Source organism: Geotrypetes seraphini, chromosome 10 (assembly GCF_902459505.1).
Source record: "Geotrypetes seraphini chromosome 10, aGeoSer1.1, whole genome shotgun sequence".
Classification (NCBI taxonomy): Eukaryota; Metazoa; Chordata; class Amphibia; order Gymnophiona; family Dermophiidae; genus Geotrypetes; species Geotrypetes seraphini.
This window is the reverse complement of record NC_047093.1, coordinates 29,015,534-29,033,889: the sequence shown is the minus strand read 5'-3', so window position 1 is coordinate 29,033,889 and position 18,356 is coordinate 29,015,534. Positions and strand designations below refer to the sequence as shown.

General features: G+C 47.6%; 1 protein-coding gene across 4 annotated transcripts in view; it reads right to left on the bottom strand.

The window, feature by feature from the left end:
• The window catches only part of TMEM94 (transmembrane protein 94), a 175,322-nt gene that overhangs the window by 46,233 nt on the left and 110,733 nt on the right, over window positions 1-18,356 (bottom strand). For all 4 annotated transcript variants that reach the window (XM_033961457.1, XM_033961456.1, XM_033961458.1 and 1 more), the window contains 8 exons: window positions 17,118-17,256; window positions 14,672-14,787; window positions 13,548-13,647; window positions 13,227-13,335; window positions 12,333-12,522; window positions 11,987-12,064; window positions 9,556-9,641; window positions 6,318-6,399 (listed from right to left, as the gene is read on the bottom strand). In XM_033961457.1, coding sequence (XP_033817348.1) covers window positions 6,318-6,399; window positions 9,556-9,641; window positions 11,987-12,064; window positions 12,333-12,522; window positions 13,227-13,335; window positions 13,548-13,647; window positions 14,672-14,787; window positions 17,118-17,256 — 900 coding nt within the window. The remainder of the gene's footprint in view (window positions 1-6,317; window positions 6,400-9,555; window positions 9,642-11,986; window positions 12,065-12,332; window positions 12,523-13,226; window positions 13,336-13,547; window positions 13,648-14,671; window positions 14,788-17,117; window positions 17,257-18,356) is intronic.

Genomic DNA, 18,356 nt, shown 5'->3' with positions numbered 1-18,356 from the left:
GCTGCTACGTCTAAGCGATAATGCTTCGAAAAGGTATTACCCGACGACCAAGTGGCCGCTCGGCAAATTTCCTCCAAAGACATCCCCCCGGACTCCGCCCAAGACGTAGCCAATGCCCGAGTGGAATGAGCATGAAGGTGCTCCGGCACTTTCTTACCTGTCAACACATAAGCCGAAGCAATCGTCTCCTTAACCCAACGCGCAATGGACGCTTTAGACGCCGCCATCCCCTTGTTCTTACCCGCGAACAATACAAAGAGATGATCCGACCTACGAAAATCATTCGTCACTCCCAAATAATGGAGAAGCATACGCCGCACATCCAGTCGACGCAAAGACAAAAATCGTTTACCCCAATCCTCCTTCCGGAAGGACGGGAGGAATACACTCTGGTTCACATGAAATGAAGAAATCACCTTAGGCAGGAAGGACGGCACCGGCCGCACTGACACCCCCGTCTCAGAAAAACGTAAAAAGGGTTCTCTGCAAGAAAGCGCCTGAAGCTCCGATACTCGCCTCGCCGAAGCCATTGCCACCAAGAACACTGTTTTCAGCGTGACATCCTTCAAAGTGGCCGCTGACAGGGGTTCAAAAGGTGCCCCCTGCAACCTCCCCAGTACGAGTTTAAGATTCCAGGAAGGACAAATTCGCCTTACCGGCGGGCGGATATGGTGAACCCCTTTGAGGAAACGGACCACGTCCGGCTGCGACGCCAGCGACGCGCCAGCCACCCGGCCCCTGTAACAGGCAAGGGCCGCCACCTGAACCCTTAAAGAGTTATAGGCTAATCCTTTCTCTACCCCTTCCTGCAGAAAGGCAAGAATAGCCGCCAGAGATGCATGGAAGGGCGCGATTCCCTGTCGACCGCACCAAGCATCAAAAATCTTCCAGACTCTCGCATAGGAGGTCGAAGTCGAAATCTTCTTAGCTTTAAGAAGCGTGGCAATCACCTGCTCCGAATAGCCCTTCTTCTTTAGCCTTGACCGCTCAAGAGCCAGGCCGTAAGACCAAAGCGGGCCGGATCTTCCATCCAGATTGGGCCCTGAGTTAGTAAGTCCGGAGTTACCTGGAACGTCACCCGATTGCCTACTGAAAGCTGAACGAGATCTGCGTACCACGGTCGACGCGGCCAATCCGGAGCCACCAGGATCACCCTGCCGTGAAAGAGAGCGATGCGTTGTAACACCCGCCCAATCATGGGCCAAGGCGGGAACACATACAGAAGGGAATTTGGAGGCCATGGGAGGGCCAACGCGTCCACCCCCTCCGAGCCCTTCTCCGTGCGCCTGCTGAAGAAGCGAGGCAACTTCGCATTGCGGGACGAAGCCATGAGATCCACCTCTGGCAACCCCCACCGACGGACTAGCAGGTCGAACGCTCGAGCCGACAACTCCCACTCGCCCGGATCTAGAAGATTTCTGCTGAGGAAGTCCGCTTGCACGTTTTCGTGACCTGCAATGTATGCCGCCGACAGAAGCGGAACATGCCCTTCTGCCCACTGAAACAATATCCTTGCCTCTTCGGCCAACTGCGGACTCCGAGTGCCCCCCTGACGATTGACATATGCGACCGCCGTGACACTGTCCGAAAAGATTCTGGTCGGTCTGTCCTGAATCAGGGACTGAAAAGCCCTCAGTGCCAATCTGATCGCTTTTAACTCCAACAAATTGATGGGCCACTGTGCTTCCTCTAAGGACCACACTCCCTGCACCGATGCTTGCAGGCACTGGGCCCCCCAGCCCCTCAGACTGGCATCCGTCGTCACCACCACCCACTCCGGTGTGGCTAACGGCATGCCCCGCCACAGGTGCAACTCGTGTAGCCACCATTGCATGCTGCGAGCCGCCCGAGGACTCCATCGGAGACGCACATTGTAGTCCAGAGAAGCTGGGGACCAGCGAGAGAGAAGCGACTGTTGTAAGGGTCTCATGTGGCCCCGAGCCCAGGGGACCACCTCCAGAGTCGCTACCATGGAGCCCAAAACCTGCACATAATCCCAAACCCGAGGTCTGGGCGACCCGAGAAGTAGGCGAATCTGAGCCTGCAATTTCTCTCCCCGGTCTCGGGGTAGAAAAACTCTCCCCAGAGCAGTGTCGAATCTGACCCCCAGATGTACCAAAGACTGCGACGGGGACAGAAAACTCTTGGGAAAATTGACGATCCACCCTAACGACTGAAGGAGAGATATTACCCTCTGAGTAACCGACAAACTCTCCTGTCTGGATGAGGCGCGGATCAGCCAGTCGTCTAAGTAAGGGTGTACCCGAATCCCTTCCTTGCGAAGAGAGGCTGCTACCACGACCATGACTTTGGAAAAGGTGCGGGGAGCCGTCGCCAGGCCAAAGGGCATTGCCCGAAACTGATAGTGCTGGCCAAGAATCGCAAACCTTAGATACCGCTGATGCGGAGGCCAGATTGGGATATGTAGGTACGCCTCCTTGAGATCTAGGGACGTGAGGAACTCTCCCGGTCGAACTGCCGCAATGACCGAGCGTACCGTCTCCATCCGGAAATGGCGAACATTGAGAAACCTGTTGACCACTTTGAGGTCCAGCACCGGTCTGAACGACCCCCCCTTCTTTGGAACAATGAAGTACAGGGAATATATCCCGCGGCCTACCTCTTCCGGGGGTACCGGTACCACCGCCCCCAGATCGAGCAGCCCCTGAAGAGTCATGCGGACCGCCTCTCCCTTGGCCGCCCCATGGCACGGGGACACCAAGAAAGAATCTTCGACGGGAGAGGCGAACTCCAACTTGTACCCTTCCCGAACAATGTCCAACACCCACTGATCTGACGTGATTGTGGCCCACTCCGCCCGGAACGCCGAAAGCCGGCCCCCTAAGGGAAGGGCGGAGGGAGCCAAGCCACCGTCATTGCGGAGTGCGACTTGGTGGGGTACGTGCTGGCTGACCTGAAGAGGGTTTCGTCGTACGAAAGGAACTCCTCTGCTGAAACCTAGGCCTCGCCGCAGAGAAAGAACCATATGCTGATCTGAAGAATGGTTTACCAGGCCTGGACCGCCTCACATCTCTGAAGCGCGGTCTAGACGAGGAGGACCTCACCGGGGGCCTAGCCCTATCCTCCGGTAGACGCTGTGTTTTGGTATCCCCAAAATCTTTCACCAATTTCTCTAAGTCCTCTCCAAATAATAAACCTCCCTTAAAAGGGAGTCTCACCAGCCTAAGCTTGGATGCAGCATCTGCTGCCCAATGTCGGAGCCATAAGGATCTGCGTGATACCACTGACAGAGACATCTGTTTCGCAGATGCTCGAATAATGTCATATAAGGAGTCTGCCAAATAGGCCAAGCCTGACTCCAAATCAGCCAGTTCCGAAGGGACAGAACCCCCGGACTCCATTAAATTATCGGTCATCCCTTGTGACCACTGCAAACATGCCCTCGCCGCATACGAGCTGCAAATAGCGGCCTGTAAGGTAACCGCAGCTACTTCAAAGGACATTTTTAGTGAAGATTCAATCTTCCTATCCTGCGCATCCTTTAGTGTCACCCCCCCTTCCACCGGCAAGGTAGTCTTTTTCGTTACCGCTGCCACCAAAGCGTCCACCCTAGGTAACCGAAACTTTTCAAGTTCGGTCGGGTCAACCGGATACAGGAGCCGCATGGCCTTTGCCACTCGTAAACTGGCCTCCGGCGTATCCCATTGCGCCGAGATCAGCTCCTGCATGGCTTCATGCACCGGAAAGGACCTAGGTGGCTTACGCGTACTTGCCATCAGGGGGTTACCCGACACCTTAGCATCCTCCTGAGAGATATTTAAACCCTGCAAAGCCTTGGAAATCAAGGACGCCAGCTCCTCTCTATGAAACAGCCGGAGCGCTGAAGGATCATCAACTTCCCTGCCCGGGGGATCCTCTGCCTCCCAATCTAAGACCTCCCCTTCCTCTAATGATTCAGGAAGGGAGAAAGGTGATAAGGGAAGATTACCCTCCGCGTCCACGGTCGCGAGTCTGCGTTTCTTCGCCCCCTGCGACCGCCCAGGCGACAGCCCAGGACCCGTAGTCGGGCCGGCATTAGCACCGGATAAGCCCGTGGAGGTAGAAGGCCCAGGGAGGGACGGCCAGGTCGCCGGTACCGACTGGGCCGGCTGCGAGCCCTGTAGCAGAAAAGCTCGGTGCAATAGCATAACAAACTCCGGGGAGAAGGAACTCACCCCCATTAAAGAAGAACCGGCCTGATCAATGCTAGGGCGCGCAGCCGCGCCGTCCCCTAGCGACCCTGGCTCCCCGACCGCCGCTGACCTCCCCTCAGCCGCGGCAGAGCCTTGCAGTCCCCCCGAGTCGCCCTCGAGGCCCGGGGAAGTAGACCGTGCCCCGCTGACACGGGAGATGGCTAACTCACACGCTTGCAGGAAGGCATCTTCTGCCGGTGTATCCCCACACCCTGCAGAGCAGAAGCCCGACAGTGCTCGGCGCTTCCCACAGCGCGAGCACCGCTGAGTAGCCTCTGCTGCCATCGCTAAAAACGGCGATACAAAAAACTTTTTTTTTTTTTTTTTTTTCCACAAACGCGGCAACACGCCGCCGCGCCGACTCCGCCCACCCCCCGCTACCGCCGGAACGACCCGAACGCAAGAGGAGGCAGACAGCAAACAAAGTTACTCACCAACCGGTCCCCCGCTCTAACTGCAGTCGGGTAACAGCTGGTAATCGTACTGAAAGCCACACGAACACAGCACGGCTCAGCACAAGCAGGAAGTCGTTGGTTTTTTTTTTTTTTTTTTTTACTGGAATGAAGAAACCTAAGCACAAACCTCCTGCAGTGGCCCAAGAACCCGCTCAAACAAACGGAGGGGAGGGTGGAGAAGGGACCTGGGAGGGCCCAGGTGTAGCTCCCAAAGCCGGCACCGATCAGCCAGGCACCCCTGTCCTACTGAAGAGACAGAGTCTCAACAGAGGAAGCCACAGGAACACCACCTAAACCGGCCCCAGCCAGAATCCAGGAGCTAGTAAAGTAAGCTCCATTCCTGCTGGGAGATAGAGCAAAACTGAAGTAACAAGAGGAACACCAGGCTTTAAGGCCAACTGTTAATCAGTTCTCTATCTCCACCTGCTGGTCGATGTGAGCTATACCCACTAGTCTGGATTCATCTGCTGCTTTGCTATGGAAGTACCAATCTCACTCTGGCTCTGACAATTCACCAACCCCAGAAACATCTATGCATAGATCATAAAAGTCTTGGAGAATGAGATGTACAGTGTCAGCATCTATGAGACAAACTTGGTTCTTTTTATTACATAGAGCTTTTTGGACCCCAGTTTGTTTACAAAAGTTGGATAGCTCTAAATCTAATAGATGCTGGCACTGTAATCTTGAAGTAGGGACATTGGATCATCTAATTTTTTTTTGCCCCTGCATTAGGAATTTTTGGAATTCAATTTGGTCTCAAATAAATTGCTTATTGGAAAATCATGTGGAAATATCATATGATACTGTTCTGTTCGGTATGTTTATGAGGAAAAAAAGTCAATTATCAGCACATAACAATAAGCTTTTGATGATAATGACGGGTGTTGCTATGCAACATATTACTAACAACTGGAAAAATTATAGTAATCTCAATTATACGTTTTGGTGGAATTCCCTGTGTCATATTTACAAGATGGAAAGAGCAATTGCAATATAGAAAGGAAGTTATAAAAATTTTTTAAAGATATGGAGACCGATGGTTGATTTTTGTAGTGAATAGGCATCATTTTTCTTTGATAATATACATAGGGGGGTGGGGGGATTGGAAGATAAGATGTAGCGAAATTGAAATTTTGAAGGAATATGATAGTTTTAATGATTGTATAGAAAGATAGGAGGGGGGAGGGTTTTTAATTAATTTACATATTAAGAATATAATGTATGATGTTCAAGTGTTATATGATAGTATTTCATGTTGTTCTTTTTGTGCACTTGATGTAAGTTTGAAAAAGAATAAAGAAATTTAAAAAAAAAAAGGCTCAGTACTGATTTATGTATGGCAATGGCTATTTTTATACAGGTATAACTTGGGCAATTTTGTAAGAGTCTATTTGAGCATTTCTACACACTCAAATCACTATAAAATTATCCCTAAAAACACAGTTTGAGTTTTCATTCAGCATTGCTCTGACATCTTAACCTAGGGGTCCTCATGGTTATATCTACATCTTCCTGGGCAAACCAGAGTTTTTCACATATGCATCTGACTCCTTTCAGGCTATATAGTGGCCCTCAAATATGCTTGTTGCCCATTTCCTCCCCACCTCAAGTTAATGTCTAATCATTTTCCCCTCTAGATTCATGTGGAACATTACTTACTACTTACCTTTCTTGGAATCCAGGACAGGTTTTTCCCAGTTGCCATAGTCAAAATGGAATTATGAGGGGGCTTCCCAAGAAGAGAAACACTGCAAAGGAAAAAAAAAAGCCTTGAGATTTGCCCGATGGAGAAGAAGTGGGCTGAGAACCAGCAAAGCTGAAATTCAAACCCTTCCCCCCCAACCCAGACACTACTAATGATTTTGGACAATTCACTTAACCCTCTGTTGTCTCAAGTACAAACTTAGGGTCCTTTTACTAAGGTGTGTTAACCGATTTAGTGCACACTAACTGCAAAGAAGCTCACAGGAATAAAATACCGTATTTTCGCGGATATAACGCGCACCATTGTAAAACGCGCACAGGGGTATAGCGCGCAGAAATCACGATGATATGTACAAAAACTTTTCTATACCGCGCTCAGGCATATAACGCGCATGCTGCCCGACTCTCCTCTGGCCACCCCGACTCTCCTTTCGCTCTCCCCGACTCTCCTCTGGCCACCCCGATTCTCCTTTCGCCCTCCCCGACTCTCATCTGGTTGCCCCGACTCACCCTGACTTTCGGTGCACTGCCCCGACTCTCCTCTGGTTGCCCCGACTCACCGTTCACCCGCCCTGACTTTCGGTGCACTGCCCCGCCTCTCCGTGCCTGTCCCCCTTGAAGTCCTGTCCCCCCTTGAAGGTCTGCCTGTCCCCCCTTGAAGGTCTGCCTGTCCCCATCCTGAAAGCCTGATGCCCCCCCTCGACGTCCGATTCTTCTCCCCCCTCGGCAGGACCACTCGCACCCCCACCCCGAAGGACCGCCGACTCCCCGACAATATTGGGCCAGGAGGGAGCCCAAATCCTCCTGGCCACGGCGACCCCCTAACCCCACCCCGCACTACATTACGGGCAGGAGGGATCCCAGGCCCTCCTGCCCTCGACGCAAACCCCCTCCCCCCAACGACCGCCCCCCCCCCAAGAACCTCCGCCCGTCCCCCAGCCGACCCGCGACCCCCCTGGCCGACCCCCACGACACCCCCACCCGCCTTCCCCGTACTTTGTGTAGTTGGGCCAGAAGGGAGCCCAAACCCTCCTGGCCACGGCGACCCCCTAACCCCACCCCGCACTACATTACGGGCAGGAGGGATCCCAGGCCCTCCTGCCCTCGACGCAAACCCCCCTCCCTCCAACGACCGCCCCCCCCCCAAGAACCTCCGACCGACCCGCGACCCCCCTGGCCGACCCCCCCACCCCCCTTCCCCGTACCTTTGGAAGTTGGCCGGACAGACGGGAGCCAAACCCGCCTGTCCGGCAGGCAGCCAACGAAGGAATGAGGCCGGATTGGCCCATCCGTCCTAAAGCTCCGCCTACTGGTGGGGCCTAAGGCGCGTGGGCCAATCAGAATAGGCCCTGGAGCCTTAGGTCCCACCTGGGGGCGCGGCCTGAGGCACATGGGCCAAACCCGACCATGTGTCTCAGGCCGCGCCCCCAGGTGGGACCTAAGGCTCCAGGGCCTATTCTGATTGGCCCACGCGCCTTAGGCCCCACCAGTAGGCGGAGCTTTAGGACGGATGGGCCAATCCGGCCTCATTCCTTCGTTGGCTGCCTGCCGGACAGGCGGGTTTGGCTCCCGTCTGTCCGGCCAACTTCCAAAGGTACGGGGAAGGGGGGTGGGGGGGTCGGCCAGGGGGGTCGCGGGTCGGTCGGAGGTTCTTGGGGGGGGGGGCGGTCGTTGGAGGGAGGGGGGTTTGCGTCGAGGGCAGGAGGGCCTGGGATCCCTCCTGCCCGTAATGTAGTGCGGGGTGGGGTTAGGGGGTCGCCGTGGCCAGGAGGGTTTGGGCTCCCTTCTGGCCCAACTACACAAAGTACGGGGAAGGCGGGTGGGGGTGTCGTGGGGGTCGGCCAGGGGGGTCGCGGGTCGGCTGGGGGACGGGCGGAGGTTCTTGGGGGGGGGCGGTCGTTGGGGGGAGGGGGTTTGCGTCGAGGGCAGGAGGGCCTGGGATCCCTCCTGCCCGTAATGTAGTGCGGGGTGGGGTTAGGGGGTCGCCGTGGCCAGGAGGGTTTGGGCTCCCTCCTGGCCCGATATTGTTGGGGAGTCGGCGGTCCTTCGGGGTGAGGGTGCGAGTGGTCCTGCCGGGGGGGGGATGTATCGGACGTCGGGGAGTCGGCCGGGCAAGAGGGCTTGGGCTCCCTCTTGCTCCGATCGTGGATGCGGGTGCGGGTGGGAGCGCGTGCGAGCGGTCGTTCGGGGTGGGGGTGCGAGCGGTCCTGCTGGGGGGGTGAATCGGGCGTCGGGCGGGGTGGGAACTATGTGTAAAAACTTTTGTATACCGCGCTCAGGCATATAACGCGCGAGGGGTATGCGCGGTACGTAAAATCACGTATAACGCGCGCGTTATATCCGCGAAAATACGGTAATCCTTAGCGCACCTTAGCAAAAAGCAGCCCTTAGATTGTAAGGCCCCTGAGAACAAGGAAATACCTATTATATAGAAACTTATAAAACTCGTTTCACTTACTACTAAAAAGATGTGAGCTAATCCTAATCCCAAAAACACCAGTTTCTCTCCAGGTTATTTGTATTTTATGAGTGTATTTTGACATCAAAAGTGACTTATATTGTACCCAGTGGCACAGTAAGATGGATGTGTGAGGGCGGTCTATCCTGGGCAGGGTCTTCCTAAGGGCACAGCACCCCTCTACCTCTCCGCCCACCCCCGATCCTTTCCTTGCTGTGTGCGCATGCCCCTTGTCTTCCCCCACGCCTTTTTTTTACTTCCCTAGTGTGAGGTTGCTGCTGCGTGGGCATTGGCGCTCTCTCTGATGTCACTTCCAGGACACGTCCCTAGCAAGTGACATCAAAGGGTGAGCAGACACAGATGTGGGCATGCTGCTCACACCAGAGAAGTAAAAAAGGTACGGGGAAAGGGAAAGGGATAGCGGTGGGAGAGGGGCGGCGGTACCACCCCAGGCGCCGCTCACCCTTACTACACCACAAAGTATTTTGGTGATTCAGAAGGTAAAAATCACAATGAAAAATAGAGGATAGACTGTGAAGGATATTTGCTTTCTTCTTCTACCCACTAGTATACTATATTTGGAAGTATGACTAAGCAGTGGCCAAATGCAAATAACCGAGAATTGCTTACCAGCATAAGAGGCTTGCACAGCAAGATGGGAAATCAGTATCTTAATGGATCTATAGCTTCAGTTTCATCCATCACACAGCAAGATTTTGAATGTTGCTGGAATTCCACTTACCTGAGCAAAGGGTAGCAAAAACAGGAAAGCCACAAGATATCTGTGGTGCTGAGGAGAGGTGGCAACTGAATTAGGCAGGCTAAAATCTGCACAAAACAGAGAAAGAAAATATACTGTGATGGCCTTCTGAAAAACCAGGAAGGCACCGAATAGGTCTTGGTATTAGCAGCAGAAGTGTTTATCAAACTTCACCGTATACCCACAGCCCCTGCGTCTCATCTGACACCATTTCAGCACCATCCCATGTACTCTAGCACTGTCCCATCAGATCTTAACTATGTGTCTATAAACAATGAGCTGACATTATCCCACCACATCCACTTTATACCAGCCAGTTTTCAAAAGGCATTCAGCTGGGGGTGAGGGAACAGGGGAGGAGGCCGGTCAGAAGAAATCTAAAAGTATGCATGTCATTTCGACACCTGCAGACACAAGCATAAAAATATAGTTCTGTACTTTCAGAAAATATTTCAAAGAAAGATTCACCAAAAGGTAATCCTGTTCTTAAGTGTAGATGCTTAAATGTTATCTCCTGTAAGCACATTATTATAAAAGTTTAATCAGAGTACTACTGTAGAAACATAGAAGCAGACGGCAGATAAGGGCCACGGCCCATCCAGTCTGCCCACCCCAATAACCCTCCCCTACTTTCTCTGTGAAGAGATCCCATGTGACGATCCCATTTTGTCTTAAAATCAGGCACGCTGTTGGCCTCAATTACCTGTAGTGGAAGACTATTCCAGCGATCAACCACCCTTTCGGTGAAGAAGTATTTCCTGGTGTCACCGTGCAGTTTCCCGCCCCTGATTTTCCATGGATACCCTCTTGTTGCCGTGGGACCTTTGAAAAAGAAGATATCCTCTTCCACCTCGATACGGCCTGTGAGATATTTGAACGTCTTGATCATGTCTCCCCTCTCTCTGCATTCCTCGAGTGAGTATAGCTGCAATTTATCCAGCCGTTCCTCATACGGGAGATCCTCAAGTCCTGAGACCATCCAGGTGGCCATTCGCTGAACCGACTCAACTCTCAGCACATCTTTGTGGTAATGTGGCCTCCAGAATTGTACACAGTATTCCAGATGGGGTCTCACAATTGTACAATGGCATTATGATCTCGGGCTTACGGCTGACAACCTATGATTTGTCTAGCCTTAGATGAAGCTTTCTCCACTTGCTTGGCAGTCTTCATGTCCTCACTGATGATTGCCCATAAGTCTCGTTCTGCTACAGTCCTCGCTAGGATCTCACCATTAAGGATGTAAGTCTTGCATGGATTTTGGCTGCCAAGGTGCATGACTTTACATTTTTTGGCATTGAAACTTAGTTGCAAGGTCCTAGACCAGCGCTCCAGTAGGAGTAGGTCGTGCACCATACTGTTGGGCATTGAGTTATCGACAGGCACTGTGCTTTTCTCTGTTGTGTTCTTGCCTACTACATTGCATAGTTTGGCGTCATCGGCGAATAGCGTTATTTTACCTCGAAGCCCCTCAGCCAAGTCCCTTATGAAGATGTTGAATAGGATCGGGCCCAAGACCGAGCCCTTCGGCATTCCACTGATCACCTCCATCGTTTCGGAGGGGGTGCCTTTCACTACCACCCTCTGAAGCCTACCTCCAAGCGAGTCCCCAACCCATGCTGTCAATGTGTCTCCCAATCCTATAGAACTCATTTTGCTCAACAACCTGCGGTGTGGTACGCTATCGAATGCTTTGCTGAAGTCCAAGTATACGATGTCCAGGGACTCCAAGTATACAACGTCCAGCTTCCCCGTTACCCAGTCAAAGAAGCTGATTAGGTTGGATTGGCAGGACCTCCCCTTTGTAAATCCATGTTGATGGGGATCTCGTAGATTCTCCTAGTTCAGGATCGTATCCAATTGGCGTTTGATTAGTTTACATTAGCTTGCTCACTATTGATGTGAGACTCACTGGTCTATAGTTCACAGCCTCCGTCCTGTATCCTTTTTTGTGGAGTGGAATGACGTTAGCCTTTTTCCAGTCCAACGGGACTCTACCTGTACTAAGGGAGAGATTATGAAAAATCTTTGTCCATATTTGAAACAGTGTGGTAGCCATGTTAGTCTACTTTGAAAGATAAGAAATAGAAACAATACAAATGAAGATATATTGTTGGTCCAATAAAAAAGTTGTTTACTAGCTTTCAAAAACAATGACTTCTTTTCTGACTTGAAGGTATCATCTTCAAAAGCTAGTTAAAAAATGTATTCAGTCCAATAAAAAAAGGTATTGTATCTTATTTTGTTGTTTCATTTCATTTTACTTCTATTTATTATCTATACTCAAAGTAAGCCCACAGCTTTGGCAGCCTTTAGGATTATGCCATGAAGGCAGTGGATGCATTATAAATTGTGTGTGAAAGTAGTCCTCTTGGACGCACCTGGTTACATTGGTAGGCAGGTGAAAGCTCACCTGAATAATGACCAAGTTCAGCTGACACTGCAAAAGGAAGAGAAAGCACTTTCGGATCCCATATGTGGCATGCCGAGCCTGAAAATACACAGAACCAGGACTGTCATTGTAATACTCTGTAAACATAAGGCAATCACACTGAAGCACAGATTAAAGTGGAGAGAGCCAGTATTGAAAGCAATGTAATTCTACTGCAGACCATCACTTTTAACCATATAATCAATGACACTGTGGAAATACATTCCAGCTTATAATCAACACACTCTGCCTTGGATATGTGATCTTGGGCAGGTCAGATTATATCTCATACAGGAAGGAAAAGGCTCCTTGAAGTATATAGACTCACCTGCTCAATGAGGCGGATGATGCCAACACATTCTTCCTGGTGAAAGGAAATGGAACATGGAAGACTGTTTAAATGGCCCGAAAGCTGTAGGGGTGTAAGCTCTTCTGTGCCCTGTACCATAGCAGAGCTTGTGGCATAGCCAAAGGTCTCCCAGGAACAATGAGATGGATAGAGAGGATCAAGTGCTATACTGAAGGCAAAATACATTATGCATGATAAAACACTGCTCTGCTATGCTCAACAAGAAACATTATTCTGTTTATTCATCTAAGAGTGATATGCTCTCGATCTCAGTACCCAGCTCTATGACGTCAATAATAATTCTGTTTCAAATACACCTGCAACTTGTTCTCTGACATTTCTTTTCAAATACAGAATAATAATAATAATAATAATTTTATTCTTATATACCGCCATACCAAAAAAGTTCTAGGCAGTTCATAACAAGGTGAGCTAATACATGGGATACAGATAAAATACAAATTAGAATAATGGACTTAACAAAAGATAAAAACAGAAAGCATTTACAATATAATACAGGAAAGAAAACAACAGTTTAAAATTGGGGAAGCATTGTTGACAGTTTAAAAAGAACTGTTTAAATGCCAACCGGACAGGCAATAGAATACCAGCATGGCAGGGAAAGAAGTAATAAATACATAGAACAGATAAAATACATCAAGTTGAATATAAGGAACTTGATTGAAAAAATGAAGCAGAATGCATTAAGCTACCAGCCTATCAAAGAGTTGAGTCTTTAACAATTTTCTAAAATTAAGATAGGAAAAGAGAGAGAGAGAGAGAGAGAGAGCGCCCTCCCCCCCCCCCCCCCCCACACACACAAACACAAAAAAAAAAAAACACTGAGTAAGAGTGCACAGCAAATTCCCTCACCTGATGTCACTTTGCAAAAAGAGACGGCTGTTCCTAAGGCTGGCTGAGCTTCCCAGGCAGCAGGTCACCTCTCCATACTCCTGCATTATCTTTATCATCTCACACATTGCTGAGAAAACAAAACCATATAGGGCAATTATAGAGAGATTTCAGCTGGTGCTGCTGCCATATATCTTCCTAGAGATTTCTTAAAAAGTGACGAGAATAAGAACATTTTTTCTTGGTGTGGATAAATCTCACTCATTTAAGACATGAGGCAAGCTAAGGACAATAATGACATTGGATGTATATCAAGGTGACAAGTTCCTGGGTGTCACTTACTCTCTGGAGTACAATCAGTGAAGAGGGGGACCAGTAAAGGCACATTATCAATGTTCTGGAGGTGAGGTCTGACCTGGTGAATCCCTCGTGGTAGCTTGGCCTGAAGAAAGGGCAAAACAAGAGGAATAAATCTATATTCACACTTAAAAACTTGTCTAATAAGAGACTAAAATACTGATTCAAACTTTTCTTCTTGGACATACTTCTGAGTACATTTTATTTAACACTCTACTATATTCAAACAGACTTATGAAATCAGCATTCAGTGCTAGACCCATAAGTTTGTTTCTTCAAATGGACAAATTTTGGCTAAGAAACTCAACGTTTGACCAAAACTTATCTGCTTAAAATTAGGAGGAGATGAAGGCATTACATATGCGGGACAAAAACTGATTTGCTTAGGGCAATGTCCCACAAATTTTGTCGAGCAGTGGCACACTAAATGTAGTGGCCGCAGCTCAATGCATCTGGAAGTGCGTAGATGTTGATGTGATGACGTTACCCATGCGTCAACATCTGCGCATGCGCGAAGGCCCTCCAGACAGGCCCTGAGCCGCCAGTAGGGGGTGTCGACAGGGAAGACAGGCAGAAGAGGAGAGGCGCTGGTGCTGGCTGATTGCCTACAGGATGTGCCTCTTGCCACAAGAGGCATGTCCTGTAGGCAGTCAGCCAGTGTCTCTCCTCCTCCCCTGCGTCAGGAGGTACACTAGTGTCACATAGTTTGCGATACACTGGTTTAAGGGAACCACACAGACAGAAGTCTTAAGCAGACAAGTTATCCATCACATGCTTGGCAGCACTATCTATTTAGATAGGACAATCCTCTAATACTTATGTAATGGTCACCTTTCTGAACACTGTCCACTGATTTTTCATTTATAGTAAATCAAATCACCAGTAAATCACTTACTTTGCTATAGGGTCATGAAGATTCACAGCTCAAGATAGGTTATAGAGAAAGGAGTCCTACGGAACCAGAAACATTGTACAGGGCAGCGGTACCTTAGGGTACTGTTCTGTGCTGTACTGTCTGCACCTTGACCATATCACAACCCACCCATCCTTGCAAAAGTTTCCCACATATCAGCACGTATTATTTAGCACACTATGCAGAGGAGTCTCACTCTGTTGCAGTCCTCCAGGAAGCTAGGAATATCACTGTCTGTTGGCTGGAAGCTAATGAGATCCGAGTGCGCCTCTTCGTCCAGAAGCAGCAGGCCCTCTGCATCCTCTCGAGAGGCTGACGGGAAGAACATGGCACCACATTAAACCATCTGCATGTACATATCCAGGCTACTTGCACTCATTTAAAAACAAGCAGGTGACAAATTTACTCTGACACTTGGTTCAGAAAGAAATTGTCTACATTTGATAATAGTTATGATATAGCCAAGCTCTAACTCTGTATTTATTAATCAAGTTTTTTGTAACTTCTCAGACAGAGGTTCTCTTAATTTTGTAATTCGTGTTGAACCAAGAGAAAACTACAGAATAGAAGTACTAATAATAGAAAAGAATGTAAATGAATTGACATTTAGACACTGCTTTACCTCTTTACATCATGAATGCCAGACTTGTGCTAGAAGAGGAATTTCACAGAACAGGTACAACCTGGGCAGTAGTAGGGCAAAAGTCTCCCACATGGGCTGGCTCTTCCCTATGGGATGCGAGAGTAACTGAAGTCTCCGTGCCTGTATAATATTTGGCCTCTCTGCAAAGACTGCCAACAAAAGTGCCACGTAACACAAAATAGCACCTCCCTTCTAACCCAGCCCAAATATCTACAACTGGCCACAAAATATGCAACAAAGTAATATCAGCTATTTGCTTTCGAGATATTTTATTATGCTTATCTGACAATGTGCAAGTGTCTTATTTTTGTTTACTTAACCTCACTTGGGCTCCCCCACCCCATTACACCATTTGGGAGGCAATTTTTAAATCCCACCCAGAGTGTACTACCTCCAAAGACAGCAAGCAAAAACATTTGTCACGGGAATGTGGCCTGAACATCAGGAAATGTAAAAACACTTGAGGCTTTCAAAATGAAAGCCCTGAATATACTCTCCCTCCTCTGACCTCAATCACACCCTTTCCCAGCCATTCTATCAAGGGAAACAAGTGGGGGGGGGGTAGGTAAAGATTAAGATTTTAATCATCTTTTTCCATGATTAAACTATTTACCTGGAGAAACAGCAATTAAAATTTCCCTCCGATTTCAATTAATCTGTATCAGTTATGCAACCACCCTCACCACTGAAGTAAAAAGAGGTAACACTATGATTAGTGATTATATTATACAAGTTTGTATCCCTTGTCTGGGACTGCTCTGATGTATGGGAAAGTAATTAAATTAAAGTTATTTGTCCTCTAAATGCATAAATAGAAGTCAATAAAACTACATTTCTCCCTCCGTATTCGTGGTTTCAGCAATCGCAGTTTCAATTATTCACGGTTTTTAGCTTGCTGGCTCCTCCCCCCCAAATTACATCAGCTTGCATAGAGAAATCGCCGATTCCAAGCGTTTACAGAGAAAATCGCCAATTCCCGGCACTTTCTTCACCATATTTTGCCTCTCCTTCAGGAACAGGCCAGGTCTCTCACCATGTTATTTGCGGTTTTACCATATTCACGATGTTTGTTTGTTTTTTTAATTCTTTATTCCTTTTTAATCATTCAACAAGTGTACAAGAAAAATCATACATAGTCTCAGAAACAACACTTGATAAATCCATCAAGACAATAACAATTGTATATATATATATAAACCCATAACCCACCCTCCCTCCCAACACTATTTTGCTTAATTTATTTTACCCTCTCATAAAGTGAACGAACATATGAAAAAGTAATTTGCGATTTTTCTGTATTTGCGGTTCTATTAATCCCCTATCACAGCGAATACGGAGGGAGAAGTGTAACTGAATACATTTTGTGATTAGCTTTTGGAAGATAACATTCTCTTTGACAGGTCAAAGAAAAAACAAGCAGGTCTTTTACCTTGATATGCTATTTTGGGAAATAAACTTTTAAAAGCAAGTCCATATTGGGGCAAAGTCGGTGGATCCTTTTAAGTCATGGACTCTGCACCATTTTCAAAGTAAAAATGCACACACATTTTTACTTTCTACATCCACAGAAAATTATGCCCGATTCTTTGTGCAAGTACTTTTTTCATGGAATAGACCTGAAAATGCAATCCACATGCATTTTTCTCCTGACCTACACCTCCCCTTCCCCCCCAAGGAGTGCCTCCCCTCTACCTGGAACCGCATATGTACACTGTGGAACAAATGTCATGTACTTTTAGCTATATTGAGGAAGAGATATTTTTGGACAGTCAACTAACAAAAGGTAAAACATTTTCTATCTGCAGAAATTGCTTTGAAAATTTTCCTCAGACTGTACTATTTATCCAATATAAAATGATATCATATTTATTTCTGCATTCAAGTACACTAACGGGACAACCACAATAAATCCTACAACAAACCCCAAACTTAAAAGGAAGCAAACCCCCTTCCCCAACACTTTTCCCTCCCTGTGACCTAGCCAATCCTCTTCACTCACCTTGCTGTAGATCATCATGCAGAGATCCTGCATGGCTGGGGCTTGAGGGAGGGATCTCAGATCCTGGCCTGTCTCCATTAGATGTTAAGGAGATGTGACAATTCCAACCAGTTTCCAGACCCATTTTCTCTGCAAAAACCTGTTCAAATAGAAGCAAAAGGCTTTTAGGGGGCATGCAGACAATGATCCAAATTTTACTGTGTGAACAATGATTTACATGACCAGAAGCCTAGACAGTACTTTAAAACCGATAGCCAACCCACATCACAAGCTCTCTGTTCACCAGCTGGTAATTTTTATGCAGAGTAAAGAGGGTCAAATAGTTGAAGGGAAGAGGACCAGCACATGCCAAGGTGTGCTGTGCCAATGGTACACACAGAGAAAAGCAAGCAGAAATGCTACAGTCTAGTACAAATTCCCAAAACACATGTTGCAGTAACACAAAATCCAGCTAATGAGCTAGAATGAACAAATGTGAAAAAACTAGCATTACGATTTAAGTAATATATTTTTTTTAATTCTTTATTCTTTTTCAAATTGAACAGCAAGTGCACAAAAGAATATATTATACAAATTATTCCACAATAGCACATTAATATCTACCACATAAAAATCTAGTGATGCAATAACTCCCCCCCCCCAACCACTCATCCTGTATCATATTTTCAATAGGAATATACACATACAATTATACAATTTGAAAATGAATAAAGAATTATTTAAAAAAAAAGGAATATACACATATTATATAGCATATTGTAACATATTATGTAAAATTATTCCCAACTCCCTCCCCCCTTTAGTGTGCTAAAAAAGAAAAGGAAAAGAGAATTGATGTGGATGATTTAAGTAATATGTTCAGTTACTAAAATTCAGTAGAAAATTACCTAAATTTAGGGTTGAAATTTATTTTCTCAGATTTAGAAATCTAAGGAACCTATTTTCAAAAACACACCACTTGTCATCATGCTTTGAAATTAATTGGACTCTTCTACAAATGGGACTTAATATGAAGCAATATAAATTTACATTCATCAGTGCAACTTTATAAATAGCCCCTAATTTAGGCACCTTGTGTTGTGCTCCTGTTTATCAAAGCACAAAAAAGTAATAAACCAAAAATACGAAGTATCAATCAACTAGGGCAGGGGTGCCCACACTTTTTGGGCTTGCGAGCTACTTTTAAAATGACCAAGTGAAAATGGTCTACCAACAATAAAAATTTAAAAAAACACAAAG